Source organism: Falco peregrinus, chromosome 7, assembly GCF_023634155.1.
Source record: "Falco peregrinus isolate bFalPer1 chromosome 7, bFalPer1.pri, whole genome shotgun sequence".
NCBI lineage: Eukaryota > Metazoa > Chordata > Aves > Falconiformes > Falconidae > Falco > Falco peregrinus.
This window is the reverse complement of record NC_073727.1, coordinates 78,077,632-78,099,592: the sequence shown is the minus strand read 5'-3', so window position 1 is coordinate 78,099,592 and position 21,961 is coordinate 78,077,632. Positions and strand designations below refer to the sequence as shown.

Genomic DNA, 21,961 nt, shown 5'->3' with positions numbered 1-21,961 from the left:
GTTTCAAAATTATCAGATGTGATTTATTAATACTGTACATTTGAATAGTATATTTTTTTTTAATTGTTGAGAGATAGCATATTATAGTTTGTTTGTTTTGGGTTTTTTTGAAAGCAAATAATGCATAAAGTCTTCTTGCATGTGTGCTCAGGAAAGAATGCTTAAATTTAGTTTCCATGAACAGCCATACGCACAGTTCTGGAATTCCCTTACCAAAGGCGTTCATATTCAGAAAGATGAATCCCTCGAGTATTCATAGAACACAAATGCAAAAATAATGTGAATATACCTTACTTAACAATTTGAGTAAATAATTGTGGATTCATGTTTATATTTTTCCATTAAAAATCAGGATAAAATGGCATGCTGATGCCTGTATCATACCCTTGATTTTTAAACCTAAGTCATTTTGAAAGAAATGGGATTTTCTGCTTTAAAATCAGTGTCATGATACAACCTTTAGTCTTGAATAGCTTGCTTAAAATTTCAGTTCTTAATACACCTCTAGTCTTCCAAAAGTTTTCATATTGGTCACAATCAAGGGAGAGTCTGCAAACCAGGAAGACTCTGGTGCCATCTTCCAAGAATGAAGTAAATGATATACTATTTCTTGAATCTGTGCTTTTGTACTAAGCATTTGTACAAGCTCTTTTTGTTTTGTTTCCAGAGGCCAAGCATGAAACCTTTGCAAAATGTTTCTCTGCTACTCTCTGCTAGTCCTCTAAGAAGCAATTTAAGGCTATTCGATGCTTTAAAAAAAAAAAAACAGTGCTTCTTATTTTCTTATTCAGTAACAAGGCAGAATGCTTTATAATTAGCACACAATCCCCTCTGCTTTTCATAAAATTATATACATTTCTAATGATTTCTATGGACAAGGACAAAATGATGAAGTTTTTGCATACAAAATTCAAAAAGTGATTTTTGTAACAATTTTCTGTATTTATTAGGTGAAAAAATGTGACATTCAGACACTGATTTTTTTAAATCATTTTTCTGATATGAATTTAGTATTTTGATTAGGTTGTTACATGGCTTGGGTTTGGGTTAGATGATGTAATAAGGCAAATATAGCTAATGTGTAGGTAGACATTAACAATTGTACAGTATGTACTATAAGCCTTATGTACATAGTAAAAAATATTTGTATTGCTATGGGTTTCTAGGCTAATATTTTTTGTCTTTTCTTACATGTTTAAAGTTTGACTTTGCCTGTGTTAAAATGGTTTAGATGAAAGGTCAAACAGCATAAAAAGTCATAGCTATGTTTCTCAGGATGTTTCTCATTATGTAAAACAGTCATATATACTCACTGTAAATTATCCAGTATCCAACATAGGCATGGTGACAGTACATAGCTAATAAACTACAGAAATAAAGTCCTGAGAATTTTAAAAATTGTGGATATCTTAAAGTTATAAAAAGTTGCTCTTAACCCTTGGATTATGATGAAAAACAGTAGTGACGTGACACTAAGTTGTGTGATTGTATTCAGTGAATTTTGAAATTAATATTAATTATTACAAGTTCAGAGCATACATGTACTGTCCATTCACAAAAAGCAGAATCTAGCAATATACCTCAACATATGTAAAGAATAGAAGGCATAAACATTCGCTGGGACAAGATCATCTACACTAACATGATGTATGGTAAAAAGAGTGAAATCAGAGAAAATAAAGAACAAATTTATCTCACCAGATTCTTTGCTTCCTTTTGCACAATGTATTACGATTTCTTGGTAAATTTTTTTTCAGAGTATTTTGTACTGCTTTCAGTATGATTACTTATTTTAAAATATTTTACAGGACGGAAACATCTTCACAGACATCATAATTAAAAATCTTTAATTTAAGCAAATAAAGATTTCTTTCTTTTCTCAAACAAACCTAGATTGTCTACATAACCTGCAAATACATCTTCCATTGTTTTCTTTATTTCTTTTTCAGCTTTTTTCTTTTCTGAAATGAAAATTTCAAAAGAGCTACTTTTCATTTTCCTTCTAATTTTCCATTACTTTAGAACTCTTAATTTTTTATATCTATTGTATTAAACCTACATTCTCAAATTAACCACTGGCAAGCTACCAAACCCTTATTTTCCCCTGCTGCTCAACATGTAAGAGGAAACACAACTTACTGTATGGAAGGCCTCATTGATCTGTGTAACACTTACCTTTATTATACTCTCTAAATCCCATAACACCTAAGGGAAGGATCAGTCCAAACACATAAAATGACAAATATAGGAAAATAAATTATTCACACAATATTTTTTTAAATAAAATGTTTTACTACCTCATATCACTCATAAACAAACAGGAAAATGCATATTTGAATACCACATTTTAAAACTCTTCCATACCCAGCAAAATTTGGTGGATTAAGTCCACTACTTTAACAGTATTAAATGTTTTTCATAAATCTTTTCCATGACAATTCTCTATTCCTATCTCTCTGCCTTTTTAAAGCATACAAATATATCATTGCACTTTTGCATCTGTTTTATTATTACACAAAATAAAACACTAAACAAGCTTAAAATATAGGAAACCTCAAACTCGGTATCCATTTACTTTAAAGGTCATTAGACTTCTTAGTACATGGGTAAATTCATGAGATAGATATGTTAGAAAATCCTTATGAATCAGTTTAAGAAGATATCACATTGATTATATTGCAAGAGAATGAATGCATTAGTGGTGAAGAAAATATGTAATGATCACTACAAAGGAAAACGAAAATAAAGAATAGATGAAAATTAGTAAGTATGTCCAAAAAGAGTGCAGTATTATCTAAAATGCGTTAATCTACATTATGTAAAATATAGATATCCTCAAAGTTTGGCATGTAAATTTATATGCTCTGCTGATACATCTCACATGCTTTCAGAACAGGACCTTGAAAACCAAGCCTGTATAATTTTGAACGTTCATCTCCCACTCCACACATACAACCTATCAGAACGTGATGGTATAAGTACTGCATTTATAATGCAGTTCTCTAACACCCATAATAGATGCACTGCAATGCATGACTAGAAATTAGGAAATACAAGTTTTACCTGATAATATGATAGTTTTGGAGATTTATGTAAGGAAATAAGAGATCATCTTACTTATTTTTTGGAGTAATTGTATGAATTCAAGAAGCAGCATAAAAGCAAGGATGTTATTCTATGTAGTAAGCAACTAACATTCTAAGTCTGTGCTAGGTATGTAAGTAGTAAGCTTTACTTGCCTAAACAAAAACTGCATGGAGACCAAGAGGGTTCTAGGCTCCCTTCTTCCACTACATATACTTACAGTAGTACAAACTGAGAGTTAGCCATAAAAGTAGCCCTATAGATTAATAGGAGGGAAACAGACTTTTCCAGTTCTAAATTCTTTGTCAAACAGTTCTGCACTGATTTGCTATATGTGTATTTAGATTACTTAATATATTGATTTCTTCAAATATGTTAAGTAAAGCACCCTACTACTAAGGAAGTCAACATGCAACATTAACTAGAAGCAATTATAGCTCTTTTACTAAAGTGAATATAAACTGGAAGCATTATGTATGACTGATGCAGGCATATTTTCTAGGTTAGTAACTATGAAATACAGAGTAAGTCATTTCAAATCCATACAATAATTATCGGGCACAAGATTCTCAATGCAGTAACTTACTGGAATGGAGTGTGTAGGGAACTGTTAAACAATTAGATTTTACCAACAGCTACACAGGTCACTACTGATGTTAAAATGGGCAGTAGTTTTGGTGTGTGAGAGCTTTATTCAACTCACCGCTGAAATTTTATCATTGGCCTCAAAGGCAGTTCTGGTAACTGTTGGTAAACAGGCTTTTTTTTCTTTTTTAATTACTTCAGCTCTAGGTTTGTAATATCATTTTGGTATCTATCTAAACAAGATGAAGTTGCTCAAACAAAATTAGAAAATATGTTTTAGATGAAAAAGTCTTAGATAATTTGCACATCCAATTAAAAACTACTTACGGCCAATTTCATTTAGCAATTATGAATCCGGAAACCAGAGAATAGAGCGTTGTGCTAGGCCAAAGATAGTAAATGCTGAATGTATGCACATTAAAGTCACCCTAGTAATTAATTAATTTGATAAATGCCTAAAGCTGGGATTAGACCTCAGTCTATTTATAAAGAAATTCTGAAGCATGTTCTTAACAGCTTTGAAAAAAGTGAATATGTCACAGTAAGCTGTCCTGTGTCTTGTACATGTGAGACTGCTTTTACTACTAAAGAAATTCATGCTTACACTGACTGATTCAGTATCCACATTCACAATGCATGTTTTTGTATGATCTACCCAATTCTCAGCTACTTTATTTATGGACTTTAACTGGTGAAAAAAAAAAATGATTCAAAAAAAGTATCAGCTTAGAAAACTGACAAATATACAGCAAAAGATTATGGAAACATGCAGTGGTTTTGCTAAAATTAACAACAATAAATAGAAAAATGTAACTGATGTATTACCAGTTTGTGCCATAAATTTAGCAGCATCAGCTTGTTCCTGAGGGACCCTTTTCTCATGAACAGATCGAGGTCGCTGACTTTTAATTGTATGATCTCCCATCATTCCAAATTCTAAAGACAGAATAAAGGTTTATGAAAGCTTGTGTGTAGACATTTCTCAAAAGTCACATACTGTCTCATGCAATATGCTCCTAAACATACCTGGAAGTTGCTGATAAGAGTCAGGCAAGTGATCACGGCAGTTAACATCAATTTACCTTTGCTACACTCAGCTTTTAATAAATACTTAAATTTGTGTCTGCAGATTTTCAAACATGATTTTATTGCATGAACCAACATTCAATGTAGTGACACATATTGTAAATCAGCTGTACGACACAGGACAAACCAATTATTCAAATGCAGACTTTTCATTCTTATATTTTTAATCAGTGCAAACCACACCAGAAAATGACTGGGACAGTGTTAGACAATGCTGTTCTATGGCACAGCCTGCTGCTCCTCCAGAGGACTTCTATTTCTGCACTCATCTTTCAGGCTGATGAAGCCTTAACAGAGATAACAAAACATCTTTGGGAGTGGTGGAAATGCAAAATAATAATAATAATTTAGCCAACAAACTGCTTATTTTTAGACTGAATCCAACAGAACAAATGTTTGTGAACTGTTTCCTTTATAACTAACAGCTTTCAGAAAGACTATAGGTTATATCTTGCCCTCAATATTTAAAAAGAAGTCCCCATTGATTTCAGTAGGGAAATCTACATAAAAATCAATGACAAAGGCTCGGAGTGTGGGAGACAAGAGTGCTTCATTTTTTATCCTGTCACTGCTGTCATGTTCCCTCTCTGGTCCTGCACAAACCTCCTAGCCTTCTACTTCAGAATCCATTTTTTCTTTCTGTGATGAAATGTGAAGGGTCCTTTGCACTTAGAGGGGGACTGCTGCATCTTCAGCACAGCTCCCTCTGGCCCTCCCAGGCACACACAGCTGTCTGTAGCTGGGTGCTCTGGGAACCGTGGGTTAACATTGAAACTACTTCAACTACAACCTCATAAAGTTTACGATGGGGCAGAAGGTGTCAGAAGCACTAGGAATATAAACATTAAAAAATACCTTTCTGCTGGAAGGTTACCTTGCAAATGCAAAATTCAAAATCCTCCCCAATTTGTAAAGTCATGAAGATAATAAAACTTACCTTCCTGCCTCAAAAGATGCAAAACGTTATATAAGATGTAAATGCTACTAATAAATATTATTTGCAAACACATTGTTACGATAAATCATCAAAGTAAACATGTTTAAATTTCTATTTATAAAAATAATAAAGGCTTAATTTATTTTTAAAGGGGTCAATCAGCAGAAAGAGCATTTTTTTCCTTTCTAGTAAATTATTAATATATTTCTCCAAATTACTGGGGTTTTTTGGTAAATATTCATTAATGGCACCACTTAAAATATAAATTTAATTATTCATTTGAGAACAGTAATGCAGTTTGCATTCCAAAGAGAATATTTTAAACTCTAATTAATAAAATGTATTTTGAGAATTCATTTAACATTTTTAATACATCCCAGAAATACATGTAAAAGATAATTAAATTATATATACACATATATATTATATATACATATATGTATGTGTGTTACAAAATTTTATGAATGGATTTTTGCAAAATACATGTCTTCTGCAGCTTCTCTGATTTAAGACAGGTTTTTATTCTGTGGGAAATCTCTTATTATAATTAAAATTTTACAATCAATATTCTAATGCAAATTATGATTAGGATGATACTTTTACAATTTTTACAAGATGCAGTACAGATGACCATTTAAACTGTAATTAACAATGCAGTGAAGGACATGAGACTTCGCAGAGCCTTCCCCCAGAAGAGGCTGTGAAAGCAAGGCATGTTTGCTCTGAGTTTGCTGCCTGTGTGCTGCCTGCTTGTCAGGCACTTTAGAGGATGAGGCACCATTCTTGCAGAAGGCTTAGTTCTATTTCTTTAGTTAAAACAGAGTGCAATAATGAGAGACCTTTGCTAGAGGAAGACTTCCCAGATGCATGTGGGGAGGTGGTGAATGTTCTGGTCCCAGTCCTGCAGCATCCTGTTCCGGGCGCAGGCACACACAGTGTGCTGCAGGACAGAGACCTCTGGTGAAGAGGCTGAGTGAAGCCTGGGAGATCAGCTTTCAGGGTTGTGGTTAAATACCCAGCGTAGCTCCATTCACAACGATGGAGTTACTCACAAATATCACCAAGCAAAATAAAATACAAGTCGTTGATGCAGGATCTAATCATGCCTCGACTTTTTCATTTTTCCACTTCGCAACAATTTTTTTTAATTTATGCATTCAATTCACTTTAACTGTTGCTGATGGTCTTTGAGATGCACTTTTCAACTAATCTCCCTTTGATATATTAAGCATTTATATAGTAAATATATAAATATATATAGAAGATCAGTGTTTCATAACAAAGAGTAAATTATTTCTTTGTTTCGTCAAAAACCAGAACCAGACTTATGCAGTGCTCTCATTTTCATACTCAGGTGAAGTATTTAACCAAAAGCCGCATGAGAACAAAAGCCGTGAGAGGAAGTGCAGTGTACCGGCATCGGTGAGGACTTCAGGGCCTCATTAAAATTCAGGCCTCATAAGAAAAGAAAAATAAGGATCAAGTCCATTTTCATAATGGGAGCAGAAGTGTCCCGTTTTTGGCGCATAAGTACAAACAGTGCTCTCAAAATTGTTTAATCTAAAAAGCTCAACAGTAATGCATTTCTTATGAAGCATTTTATAATAAAATATCTTAAGTGATTGCCATAGTTTACAATCAATACTAAATAGAAAAAAACCCTTTCCTCCATTTTCAGATCCCAGATAAATAACAAATGTAGGAGATGAACCAGTTATGCATTCTTTTTCCCTCAGCGCTTCACAGAGTAGATTTAAATGCTTTCTAGGCTGGGAGAACATTTTAAACCATGTCAGCCTAGAGTATGTCTAAAATGGCAAAGTAGTTTCAAGGACTCTCTGTGTGAGAAAGGTGTTAAGAACCACCTTACTCTAGACAATATCTGGCATAAAGGCGCCCTGCAAGGTCAATTCAGCAAGATCCAAGACCTGATGTCTGGGATATATTGGATGCTTGAATTAAGATTCTGAGTAAAGGAATTTTTCTCATTCTCACTCTTCTTACCTAGTTCTTGCTGCTGAAAATAAGGGGTTTTTTTAACCCACAACAAGATATTTTTGCAGACATCAGTTTCTGAATGTTTTGTGGTTTTTTTTATGATGCCTGTCCTGATTTTCCCTTGGGTGAAACAGAGCAGTCTTTCTTTGCTTTTACCTCAAATATTGATAGTAATCAGATTGTTTCATTAAATGAAGAGGCACAATGAATCTTTTCTGCAGCAGACAGGTACATGGCCTGATCCAGAAATCACCAATGTGACTCTAAGTTAGGCCTGAAAACATGAAAGGTATTTAATGCTTTTCTTTACATTGTTAATGTTATAATCTACCTGCATAAGAATAAAACTTAGAGAAATACCTCAAAATGTAAATAAAAAATAACATTATGGGGAACCTTGAATGGATCATTTTAACAAGACCATGCCTTATAACAAACCATAACATATTCCAAACATTTGTGGTAGATAATCTGATGTTTCGTTATCTGATAAAAGAATTTATGCTGCTATCAGTGGTCCTTTGGTGCCTATGGAATTACAATAGTTTCCTGCAGCACAATGCATGTTCTTTCTCTCCTCAGCTGCATACAATAGATCGATACTTGAAAGTAGCTTAGCAATGAATGTATCTTAACATGGAAGTGACTTATTTCATTTTACATATAACTCTGAAGCATGTAATATAGTTCCATGCATTCTAGGAGTAAAAAAAAAATAATTTTTCTGAAATTCCAAAGTTGAGTATTATTTACAACAACTCTTATCTGTAGTCCCATTGGCTTTACCTTTATTTTTATGTTACATTTTGGGATTTTTTTTTCCTATTGAGTAACCTTTTTAGTTTTTAAGGAGAAGCTAAAATCTTGAGGCCAATGTAGGTGTACATTTTTAGGAGACAAGAGAGGTGCCATGTGCTCTCTGTAGGAACAAAGAAGAAAAAACATCTGTTAAAACAGTATAAAAATGCAAAGTAGGAAGACTGAGCAATACAAAAGAAAAATACTGGCATTGTAAGGTTCTGCTCACCAATGGCTAAAGTGGATAATAACTGAATTTAAGGTACACATCAAACACGTTTTATGCCTACACTGTTTAATAATATTCCTAAGCCTGTTACATATATGTCCTTGTCATCAGCTGACATTAACCATGTTGGGTTGGCTCTTCTGGTTATTTTTATGTCACATTTCTTGGGAACTTCACAGCGTAAGTGTATTGATCTTGTTATAGGTGTACCATCTACTATGATTTGTGCTATTAATGGTGCAGAATGGACTGGCAATAATAAAAAAAAAAGCCTTCTTCAGCATAGCAGTTGGTGACAACAGTGTGAATGAACTGTTAAAAAAAATGAAGTGATTGAACCTTTTAGGGCTACCCTTTTAGGACATGTAAAATGTAAAGCAACCTCTGAGTTGCTGGGTGTCCTCAGCTTGTACTGAACCACACGGAAAGTGAGATGGTGAGCAGCTCCCTGAAGGCTGATCAGAACCTTAAAAGCAAGAAGAGGCAATAGATTCCCTGAAGTTTTTGTCCTTTTCTTCTTTCACCCACAGCACTCTGGCGTTGTACTTCATACTATTCCACACACTCCTGAACCATAAATAGTTCAAATGAGTGTTTTCAATTACTCTTGACTATGGAATGAATATTAAAGAGTTTGCATTAATGCACATTCTGGCTGCAAAGCATCTCAAATGCAGTAGCGTGGCATCCTCTCTATGCCAAGAGACATGTTTTTCCCAGAAATTATTCAAAATGCTGATGTAAGTCCCAGGTGAAAGGGAAGGAGGGGGTGCAGAGGGGGAAAGGAAGAAAGAGGGCTAGAGAAATATATAACGAACCAGTTTGTTTAATTTTTGGACTGAGCTATTAAATGATTTCAATAGATCTGATTAATTGCAGACTTCCCGGAGCCTGAAAATGTTTCCTGCACATTTAATTTCTTCATAACCTATTCTACAGTTTCTCCCACAAAGATACTAGTGCAATATGCAGTAACAGCAGTACTTGGGGTTTCTCCTCAGCCTTGCAGTGGTCAGTACAGTTTCTTCTGGTCACTAGATGGCAGGATGTGTGTTGACTTAGAAGCACAATTTTGCATTGGATTGAGAAGCAGAGACTTTCTTTTTCACTATAAAATTATCTTTCCTATATAAAAGAAATATTCAAAGAACTGAGGGGGTTTTGTTTTCTTTTTGGTGTTTTTTTCTGTTGTTTTTTTTAGTTCTTTTGTAGGGCTGGAGATTAAAAAAAAAAAAAACCAAACAAAAAACACCCCCGAAACACTCAAAGCAAAGAAAACATGAGCTGCAGTGGTTTTTCCCTTAGAGTAAACCCTGTGACAAAAGAGAAGAAGATGCCAGGAGCAGCCCCTTCTCTGTCTCCAGCCCTGCTTCACTGTAGCAGGGCACCCAGGCCCCACAAGGAAGCACTTGTTCTCAAATGCTGTGCTGTCAGGACACAGAGCTTCAGGGCATCAGTGAATATCATCACTCTGCAGTACAGATTTAGGCTATGGCTTTCTATGGGAACCTCTTAAAATGTATTTCCTCACCAGGCAGGCAAGTTGCCAAAATGGTAACATAGCTATTAGCCGAATTAGATTTCCATGGGAACCTCTTCTTAGCAAATGTCAAAAACGTTCTTAGAACAGTCTTTGCCTACTTCCTTACATAGATCATGGTCCCATAAAAAGTCCTCTTTTGGCTCTCCAAAACAGTATAGAAGAGCTTTGACCAGTTTCAAACTGAATGGAATAATTTCTTTCATTAGAGTGAATTAAGATCTGAACCGAGCTGTATTCATGAATACAGTGAGAAAGATATCCTATTACTCATGAAAACATGGACAGGATTTTAATAGCAGTGGAAATATCAAAGGCAACAGTGGTTGTTGTTGGTTTTTTAATTATAATGCACTTTTGCATTTTATCAAGAAAATGATAGGTTAACATTTATAGGAAATTAGATAAAAGATTTTTTTCTCTTGCACACAGAGATACCCTAATACAAATACGTATGCACTCTTCCAAAAAATTAGGAAAAATAATTCTGTATTCTAAACAGTCAACATATTGTACATAGGTAATTGGTTTGTGTTTGACTCTAGGGACACCCATTTGCTCCTAGGAAATAATGTCAGATTAATATTATTCCTTTTATTTTTAATAACATAATAAAATATTACTGAATTAAAATATAAATTATAGCACAAATCCTGGTGAGTTAGACTTTCTTATGGCAATGCAGTCTGCTGTCTCTCTGTGCATCTCTGCAGCGACTCCCTTAGCCAGCCATTCTCTTCAGTGGGATCTGAACCTGTTTATTCATGGTTACATATTTGGTCAGTGAAGAACATCATAAAGCCTTCATGTTTATTCACTTGTGCAGAGAATGTTGAAACTGTGCAAGCTTTATTACTTGCCTTCCTGGGCTCAGTTTCTCATCATCTTACACCTAAGCAGGAGAAAGTGAGCATGTGAATCTAGTACAGTGACTCATACCTGTTCAAAATGAATGCAAAGTGTCACCACAATAGGTAGTGTGTTTTCACATGTACTTTGCAGAATTGTAACTAAGCAAAGAGGAAAAGGAGGGGTGAATGAAAGCCTAAACTGCAGCTTTACCCATTTATATCTCTACTAAGTCTGACATATTTTTTAATTGTCACAGCCAGCATGCAGAAGATACTCTGTAGTTCGCATTTTCCCTCTTCAAATATTTCCCTAGTAATCCATCCCAAAATGTTTGTATTAAAATAAAAATAATAAAAGTAATAAAGAAAATTTACATTGAGTTTAACATTAAAATCCTCTAAATTCAGCAGTACATTATTCTTACAATGTTCCCCATTGTTCTGTCAAGACATTCATGGATGCAATAACACATTAAAGAATGAAAACACAGGGGATTACCTTTATTTATTTTTGCTTTTTTAAATGAAAGACCTATAATGCATTCTCTTGTAGTATTCTCATCATTGCAATATTTCTACTATAATAACTTATTCATGTGTAACCCTTAAAAATTTAAATCTTAGTTTTATAATAATACTTTGATGTCTTCTTTTTTTGCATTTCATACAATTTTACTTCTGCATTAAATTTTCTGCTTTGTCGTATATTTAATTAATTGAATTATTGATAGTTAGCCAATGCAGTAGTTATTTCAGAATAGTAGCATTTTTATATAAACAATCTCTTTTTACTGAACACTGCAGCAACTACCTACATATTACACAAAGGCTAGTATGTGCCTCTTTATTGCTCTATACATTTAGAACTCAAGAGAAGATGACTGTAATTTTCCAAGCTATTCTTGAATTCAATAACTTCATTCTTTCTTTTCTGTTCTAGAAACAGCAAAAAGTAAGGGTAATTGTAGAAAGCAAGATTCACAAGGACATCTAGGCTATTTCCTTGCCCTGCAACTATTTACTGCAGACATCCCTGCAGATGGTTGCCTAATCTTCTCTAAATGATAGCAGCATTCATTAAAATTTGAAATCTATTATCTATGAAAGATTCTGAAGCTGTATGAAGAGAAGGAGCAAGAATCAATGTTTTAAATAATAGGTACTGCAAACTCTACTCACTAAGCATAGTTTAACTGAATGTGGGATTTATTTTTTTTAGAATGGTAAAGCTAAATGACATTCCATGCCTTTTTAAGAGCATTTTCTTGTCCTTGCTTTATGTCTCCTAAATTGTTTTTACAAAATAAAAAAAAGAAATGGAGGATATGTCACTGGATGTGACTTTTACACATTACATTTTTATCATTTGCGGTACCCCAAAGATGGCTGTTTGTATATAGGCATCATGGGAAGCTGCTAAATTTTATGGGAGAAGAACACTGGCTGCTATAAGATGGCCTGGTTCCACCCAGCCAGGCCAAATTTTGTCAGGTGAGGACATTGTCTAGAAGGTCTTTTCCAAAACCATGTACCTACTCTGAGCTAAGATGTTTATATAACCTGTTCACAAGGATATGTAGGCTTTGTGAACCATCACTGGCAGGTTAACAATCTCACATGTGCAATGTCAAACATATTATTCCATGCAGTTCAGCCTAGGAGATGTCTGCATGGCACATTCTACCTGTCTGCTTCCTACCTGCCAGCCTGTAACTCTACCTGACAGGTAGTGTATTGCAGTGGTTTTCAGAATGGACCTGGAACCTCTTGAAAGGCCTCTTATGTTGACCTAAGATCTCTCTGAACTTTTATGATGAAACCTATGTCCCTAACAATCATGACTCAAAGTTACCTCTTCTCTAGTCAACAGAATTGACTTCATGGGAGAACACGACATAAATTAAAGGAAAAAGCAGCGATTCAAAACCTAAGCCTCAGAACAAATCTCCTCAATAACTAAATCCTTTCTTCAGAAATACATGCATGGGATTTCAACTAGGAAAGCACATAACAGATTTACTCAAAACCTATCAAAGTCACATGGACCTAGATCATTGAGGATTTTTTCAAAATCCATTAGATGTTTTCACTGGATTCAGTAAAAGCACACTTTTCTAGGTCTCTGAGATTCTCATTTCAGGGTCAAACTCAGCAATTCGTTTAATGTTTTTAAGGACCCAGATACCACACTGAGGCTAAAAAGCAGTGGTTTCCTTCACCTACTGCATAATCCACACTTAGAAAAATGACAATACTTAAGTGATATACTCAGAGGTAGAAGGGCATGCCTGACTTTCATCAATAAGCATCAAAGTAACTGATTTCAGTATCCTCACTGTTTCTACATCCCTACATGATGTCAGACACTTGAATGAATTCTTTTTAAATTCTCATGCATCTTCTGAAAAATATTACTGCAACAATCTATACCTTTTGACCTCCAGAATGATTAATGGAAGTGTACTTTATGAAGAATTGTGGCTGCTTCTCCTACATATGCCAATAATACAGATCATTTAAAAAAACATCTATTCACCGATGGCTGTGTGAGATACATCTCATGTGACTCATTTCAGCTTGTCAGCATAATATGCGATGTGGTTACCCAAAATCTGTCTTAGTTCATCATGCTCCATCATTTGAAGAAGTTATGCCAATAGTTAACATATATGACTATCTGAAAACTGCAAGCAGAGATTTTTTTCAGTGAAGATGTTTAGTTCTGAACTTAGAACTGTAAGAGTTTGCAATACTCATTGCACTGGGAACTCTGCCTATAACTTATGTAAATGAACTCTCCAAATGACCTATTAGTTATGCACATAGACAAACTAGTATCTCTTTCATGGAGAAGTCTGTAGTTAGTGGTGTTCTATTTAGTACAAACTGACTTTCTCTCAACAGCTGAAGACCTGCAACAGGAATGTGTATCACTGTTCTCAGAGAGGCTTAAGACTGGAATCTCATTATGCTGCTCCTAACTATGAACCTTTTTTGAGTTCTCTGCAGAGCTACTTGCACATCTGCCCACAGGGATCTTATAAATCTCTTCCATTGCCTCTACTCTACCGTCTAAAAAGGGCTGGAAAACAATGGGTTTGCTGGGGAGCTCAATAAAATAGCTACAAAAATATCTTTGATACAAAGATATTTTTAAAAAAAAATGAATTTGCTTCAAATTATGTTTTTCATTCTTGTGTGTTGGCTTTCTGAAAATATTTAATGATTTAATAACCCCAAAGAAGTGTTCTCATATATAGTCTACTATAAGCATGTATAATGAAATACTTGTGGTAAGCAAATCCTGAAACAATACATTAAATTATGCCCACTGGAGACTTAGTAGTATATATTCTGATGGTCTAATCAGGAATCAGAACTATAAAAGCAGTATATCTAATCACAGCTAGGCAATTGTAGAAGAATGAAGCTGGGTTAATTATCATTGATAATATACAGCTGTGGGCTGGCTTCAGGGACGGTGGGTTGGCCGATGTAGATAAGGTGCAGCTGTGGCTGGTTCTGTTAAGGGGTTGGGCAGCCAAGGAAGAGGGAGGAGAAAGAATGCACGCCCTGGATGAGGAGAGACTAGGAGAAGGCAGCAGAGGGTCTGGCATGAAGAGCGAGTTGGTATGAGATGGTAAAAGACCTTGTTGCAGCTGGCTAGTTTGGAGAGTGCTGTGACAGGCAATGTGCATTGTAAACTGAAAATAAGAAACAGTGAGTATTGAAGAACAGAGGAAGTGTCTATGACTGGAAATAATTTATTTATTTATTTAGAACAGCAGCTAAAGTATTGGGGGAAAATAAGCAGAGCATCAAACTTCAAAGCTCCTATGCGTTATTATTCCTACTTACAACCCTTACCTTGTTTATGTACTTAGAATACCACATATCCAATACTACTACCACAATGAATAGATTAGATTTATTTCACAGTTAAGTGGTTAACAATTAACTTAAAAAATGGAATAAGGCAGAAGATTATAAATTCAGAAAAAGAATTGTTGAACACAACTAGATTGAAAGAAATAATAGGTGCTGTATAATTTTTATCAAGAGTACGTCAAGTAGCCTGAAAAGCTAATGTTGAAGTTCGCAACTACCAGTTCTCAGATGAAAGTGACAGAAAAAGAACCCTAGCTTTAGACCGATTTCAGACTGCTCATTCTGTGTGGATCTTGTGGAATATTTTTTGTATTTCCAGGATATATTTAATTGAGGGGTTTTGTTAAATAAAAAGTTACTTAAAGGTTACTTCAGCTTGGTATTTACATCTCGGAGTAAATGAAATACTTTAAAAACTAAAGTCTTATGACTTTAGGACTATCTTTTGGCAAATGAGAATACAATTATTTTTTTAAAAAAGAATTATTTCCTGATATATAAGTAGCAAACTCCACTAAAATCTATTGAAAGAATCCTAAGTTTCAAAAGTAACGTTCCATTAGTTTTAATGAAGGTTTTGAAAGCGCTGCAGCAATGGGTCTACAAAGCCTGACTGAACTGGAGTGCTCTGTGCCAGAACTCAATCTGGAGCCCTGAGGTAGTTATATCTACAGTCAGAGTAATTTATTTCCCAGGATAACTGCAGAACCCATCGATGCAAGGCATGGTTATACAAATGCCCACATGCTAACATATGTAAAACATCTCAAAAGGATAGTCTGGGTGCACAGGATCTACCTCTGGGAAAAGGGCTTGGTGCCACATGACAGCACATGTATAGAGTTTAGGCCGTAGAACAGATGTTCCCGTTTCTTACTTCCATGTAATTTATATTTAAAAAAAAAAATCATTGCAAGTTGCCAAAAGACATGAAGAAGCAGGTTTTTATGTAACAGATTCTATCCAAAAATAAGTAATTAATGCTAATATACAATCCCCTATATCAGTAATCACAGTTAGCACTTTTATATAATTCTGATCACTTTACGTGGTGCATTTCAATTATTCTTTCCCACTATCAAAAGAACAGACAAGTCTTATTCTGCCTGATGTTGTGGTTTTAAAAATTAACATCGGAGTAACATCACCTACAAATGACAATACTTTCACCTGCACTAGTGTAAATCAAAAGCAATGAAATAATGGAATTGAATGTGTGTATAACTGCTGCATCAGCAGAACTGGCTCCAGATGGATTAATTCCTGTAGTTGTGAGCCGCACACAGGACTGACAGGCCTAGAATAATAAGAAATTATTTTCTAGCTCCTTTCTCTATGTCCTGCTAGACCATGTAGATTCTTACACAATTTAAGCCTTTAGATTATAGGAAGAATTACAGTTAGAGTGTCATTTCACAAAATCCTTATTCATTATGAGGTCAGCCTGGAATTGTCTCTCAGTGGTAGTCTTTTAAAGAGTAATGACAATAAATTATTCCCAATATTAAAAATGGGACAGTACAATAATCCAGGAGAAAGTTCCAGTTGGGAGAACATCTTTTGTTGTTGCCCTCTGCTATTTTCTTACTCCCCCAAGGAGCATTGTTGTTATTAATGTGAAACGTTACAGTTGTATGCGTTAGGTACATACTAAACAGAAGTTAGGAATGTCAGCCACTATACCTTTGCTATGTTCCTGTGTCAGGACATGGGCAGTTTGCTAGAAGAGCAAGAATTTATTATAAATAGTAAAATACTTGTGGAAAGAAACGTTACTATACATGATCACTGGATTACCAGGGCTCTTCTGGACAAATGCCTGTAGCAATCAAGAAGTACTCAAATATTAGTCTGAAAAGAAGGTGCTATTCAGAGTATGTAAATAAGATGTAAATCTTTAAATGAGGTAATTCCGGCTAGCCCTAGAGATAAGTCTTTCTTTGCAGGAGGAAAGGCAAATCACTTATCTGGTATTTACAGTTGAAGCAAGTTTTGAGTCCCACACCAGTTTCTGTAGATCCAGAATTGGGACTAATAGCTGGAGGGGTATAATATTTCTGTGGCCACTTAGCTCCTAACTCTGGTAGTCATAACACAGCTTACAGATTCTAAATAAAAAGACTTAAAAATTGAGGATATGGGGAGAATTTCTGACCAAGTTCTAATGAGCCTGCATAAACATCGCTACTTCAAGGTGGAAATTGTTGGAAGTTTCTTGTGCTTCCTCTCATGCCCTATGCAAGGAATAGATCCTCTCACATGTCTTGGAAAACTTAGGAGTTCCTTGTAGGATACAGAATTTGGAGTAGCACAAAAGAGACTGCTGCAGGCTTCAGGGCATCAGGAAAAGCAGGAGTCCTATATGATTCTTAACTAAATAGTATCTAAAGTGAGACAGAACAAGGTCTTAAAAAAAAGATAGTAGGGATGAGTTTGGTACAATGCCCTGGGTGATGCTCTGGTTTGTGTTGAGAAAGGAATGCACTCTGAATAATTAGAAAAGATAAGGTGGGCACCTGAAGGAGTTAAGGAGACCATCAGGTCAGGAAATCATTGAAAAAAGAAAACTGAAAGGTCTACTCCACCTAGATCCCACCTGTTGTGAATTGAATGATTAGGTGTCAAAACCAAATGAGTATGTATGTAAAGATGTTGTGTAACTTCTCATGAAAACTGTATAAAATACCTAATTGGAGCTAGTTTGTCTGGTGTGAATCGGTTAGCTCCCCAACATTGCACGAAATAAATACCTTTGCTGGTTAAAGACAAAGTGGCCTCTGAGCAGGTACTCTGTGCTGTTTTGGCATCAAAAGAGGAATGTCAACCACACTGAAAAAAGGGGAAGAAAAAAGGAAAGCAAAAGCATATCTCTTCAGAAGGGAAGAAGTCACATATACATACATGTCTGATCAGGATCTGTCTGGCTCTGCTTGCTGCTCGAAGACTCTCACAGGGTTAAAGAAGACAGGGATAACAACCATCAGGGCTTCTGTTCTCAATAGCTGTGTCTGAACTTAATTCAGAGCATCCTCAGGGCATATAAGCTGAGGTACTGTTTTTTAACTGCTTTGCTTTTAACGAAAAATTTAGCATGATATATATATATAACTAATTACATCAATATTTACTATGACCTCTAAACTAAGTAACTTCTATTAGAAGAAAAAAAGAGCACAAACAATTGCAGGTGATTATATTGGTTCACTATAACAGTATGCAACAAATGAACAGGTAAACAGTAAACCTAACCAAGGACTGACTGTACTAATGCTGTACCGGTGCATTCCTGTGGGCAGCAGGTGATATTTTTCATATATAGAGCTTATTTAATAAAGAAAAAAAAAAGCTGTTTCAGGGAAAAACTCACTGATTAACTAAGCTAAGAGTTTCAGACAAAAGAAAGGAGAAGACAGGAAGAATAGCATTTTGTAAAAGTTGAAATAACTGTTTTGTATTATAGCTACAGTTTGAATTTGAAATCAAATGGTTTGGTTTTTTTAAAAATACTGCAAACCAAACAAAAGCCCTGAGTTACACATTTAAGTCAGCCCCAATCATTTTTTTCTGTCTCATGAAGCAAAAAAAATCAGTTATTCCAGAAATTACTTCACTGAATGAATTTGGAAAAATAGAAATTAAAAAAAACTTTATTGCATCTACTCAAGCACACTAGGATTTACATTAGAAGTAAATTATTACTTCCTACAGTAGGCTTCTTCATAATAAAAATAATAGCAACTTCATCTAGTTAAAAAGAAATAGAAGAATCATAATTAAGTAGGATACAATCTAAGGATCGTAAATACATTGAGCATATATAGGGATAAAATGTGAAAAGCAGTAACCAAATGACATGCAGTTCTGAACCCTGTTCATCCCACGATGTAAGGCTGTTAAGGAATGGACATTTAGATCTACATTTGTACCAAATGAAATAATAATTAAGGATCTTTGAAACCCATGTATCGGCTTATAGTTCCTATTTCATATACTTACATACTGATGGAAAAATTGCTGTTATTTTCTACATGTGCTGAGGATGAATAAGCTGAGCCACCACAAAAGGGAGTATCTAAACCCAGTCATCTTATCCTGCTTCAGACTTGACACACTGCTTCATGGCTGTGAATTTTTATCATGTCCTATCTATTGACGATGATGCTCATCAGCTGCAGTTTTCATTAAGAAAAGGGAGTTACAGCTGACGGTAGGGTTTGTAGGAGTTTATAAATATTCCGCCACTGTTCAGAACTGCTGCAATGAACTAAAAGCAGACATATTAGTTGTGATTTTGAACCCACATGAAATGAGCTATTAGACTATAAAGCATGATCACTCAACATCTTAATTAAAGAATAAAGCCTATCAAATTAAATATGGGGGGAATTTTTCTGATGTGGAAAAGGGCAGAACAACTATCTAGCTTTTCAGTTTTTGCTGCTAACCAGGAGCTCTGCATCTTCGTAACCCTTCCAATGAGATCTCTATGCATACTGGTTTTGGAATGGTTTCATAATGGAAGGTGGGAATAGAGTTTGTCTCCACTGCTCCTGCTTCCTCTGGTGACTTCAGCAGAGTACTGACCTGTGATCCTGCCGGGCCACGGGACTTACCGCAGTGCCCTGCGTGGGGATACTGAGGGCTGAGCACCAGGCTGCCCTCAAGGAGCTTGTTCTGCAGCCACTGACAGCCTGTGAGATGTTTTCCTTGATCATCAATATAATGTTCCCTAAGCATCTTCTGCTTACATCACTGTAAAGTCACTTTGATATAAATAACCAGTGACAGATGAGGCCTGTGGGGTGCTTGTTAGAGAGCCAGTGGTAGATATTGTATTTGAAGTCTGATCAATGATAGCACAGCAAGGTTCTGGAGATCTTATGTGTCACTGTAGAACCATAACAAGACCTTTTCTCCTTCAGCCACTGAGTCCACAGATTGTGAACAGGGGCTTGTGCCCCTGCTTACAAAGAATTTGGTGAATGCAGTAGTCTTCACCTGGAGACAGCAAGACCACCCAAGCTCTGGAGGAAAGTGCTGTCTCCCTTATGAATCAGTACAGTCTCATTTGGTCAAAGATGACTGGAGTTAGGAAGGAAAAGCTGATTGTAAAAATGGGAGCAACCTGCTCACTTCTCTCAAGTCACTCAATTTGGCTGTTGAAGGTGCCTGAATATCATCTGCACCAGGACAACAAACAGGCCCTCCTCCAGTGATGCTCACATCTGCAGGAAGCTGCCACAGCTATGGCCCTGGGGTGTTAGGAAGGGCAAAGTGTAAAGCTGCTCCATGCTGTTTGCTGTAAGTCAACAAACACGAGGGAATAATGGTTTAGAAATGTGGCACCTGAAATACAAGATGGACCTTAGAAAAACACAGATATATTTTTTATTATAGAGGTGTTTTTTTTTTCTTAAGAACAAAAAGAGGTATGTTTACTTATATATTGACTATTCTTTCTTTTAGAAGAAAATTATCCCAGCAGTAGTGCTTGAGATTTACTAGTGGCATTTAGAAATCTTTCTTTTTCATAAATGCAACGTACATATTCATGTAACTGTTTCATTGGAAAATTGTTGCCCAGCCCACTCAGGCTGTTTAGATTACTAACCGGAAGACCCTCATTTTATATCTAAAATTCCTCAATTTTACTTTCCCAGTCATTGGTATTTGTTTTGTTCTTATTGTTATTGCCTTCTAAAAGTACTTAATTTCAGAGGCTTTTCTCTGCTTCCTCTCCAGTTTTCAGGTTTCCTTGATAAGTAAGAGCCTCTAAGCTGTACACAGTTTTCCTCAGTTCTACATGTGGCTGTAAAAGTACTTCACACCCTCCAGCTCTGGCTTTCTATCTGTCCCCTGACTTGCTGTTTGTACAACTAAAATCTGTTTCCCCCCCCTTCATATACCATCATCACACTGTATTCACATTAATTGCTCTAAATCTCTCTATTAATCTGATTAATTAACTATTAATCTCTCTAAATTTTCAGGCACATCTACAAGCAAGGGTGTAGATTTTTACTTCTGATCATTAATGTACAGCATAGCAAAATACTGAAGGCATGCAGCAAGACTGTCCCATCCTTAGAATTGCTTACTAATAATTGTTTTGGTCAGCTGTGGCTTTATGTTTACTCTTCATGAAAAACTGAAAAGACTCAGACTTGATACCAAACACCTGAGAAACTTACTGTTAATTGTACTACTTTAAGATATGCTGGTGGGTTTAGTTGTGTTTCATTTGACTTCAATGTATCTACATTCTTATATTTATCAACAGCATGTAAAATAACTCAAGATGGATAACAGTAAAAGGAAGATTTTTGCAACTCATATTCTGTTTGTTGCATGGCATTAATTGTATTCCTGTATAGAAAGTACTTTTGCTAAAATGTAAGTCAAGATTAAAGTGTTAGATGGAAATTAAGCTTTATGCTGAAATTTAATCCTCGTGAAAAATACCAAAATTACTTTAGGTAGGAATGATGATGGAAAATCTGAACATCTAAGTTAGCACTGTGTGTTAAACAATATAAACTGTATTACTGTTAGAAAACTGCAAAATATAAGCAATGAACTCTTCGGAAAGCACAGGCTACCTGAAAAGAATAGGAAATATCACTATACTACAGCAGTAAACAAAGAAGGGCCAATAGTATATTTACTAACTACTTAGATTGTGTAAGAAGAGGATGAGAGATGTTCAGTGTCAATAAGAGGGAAAAGAAAGGTATGAAAGTCTATTATTTTTACTGCATATGCACATATAATTAAAATCTCCCATGACAGAATCCATGAAATACAGTTCCAATCCCAGTTACTACTTACTCCAGAAATGTTATCCTAACAATGGTAACATTTTCAATGTTTTTTAATGATAAGTATTTCTCATCTAGCAATCTATCAATAAGAATTAGGACACATCCTTATTACACTTTAAGCCAAAATTCATGTTTGGTCTGTCA

General features: G+C 35.3%; 1 protein-coding gene across 5 annotated transcripts in view; it reads right to left on the bottom strand.

Annotated features, from left to right (window-relative positions):
• ADGRB3 (adhesion G protein-coupled receptor B3) overlaps positions 1 to 21,961 on the bottom strand; it is a 466,094-nt gene that overhangs the window by 277,895 nt on the left and 166,238 nt on the right. For 4 of the 5 annotated variants that reach the window (XM_055811100.1, XM_055811097.1, XM_055811098.1 and 1 more), the window contains exon 3: positions 4,495 to 4,605. The exons of the other annotated variant lie outside the window; for it this stretch is intronic. In XM_055811100.1, the coding sequence (XP_055667075.1) occupies positions 4,495 to 4,605 (111 nt within the window). The remainder of the gene's footprint in view (positions 1 to 4,494; positions 4,606 to 21,961) is intronic. 5 annotated transcript variants of the gene reach the window in all.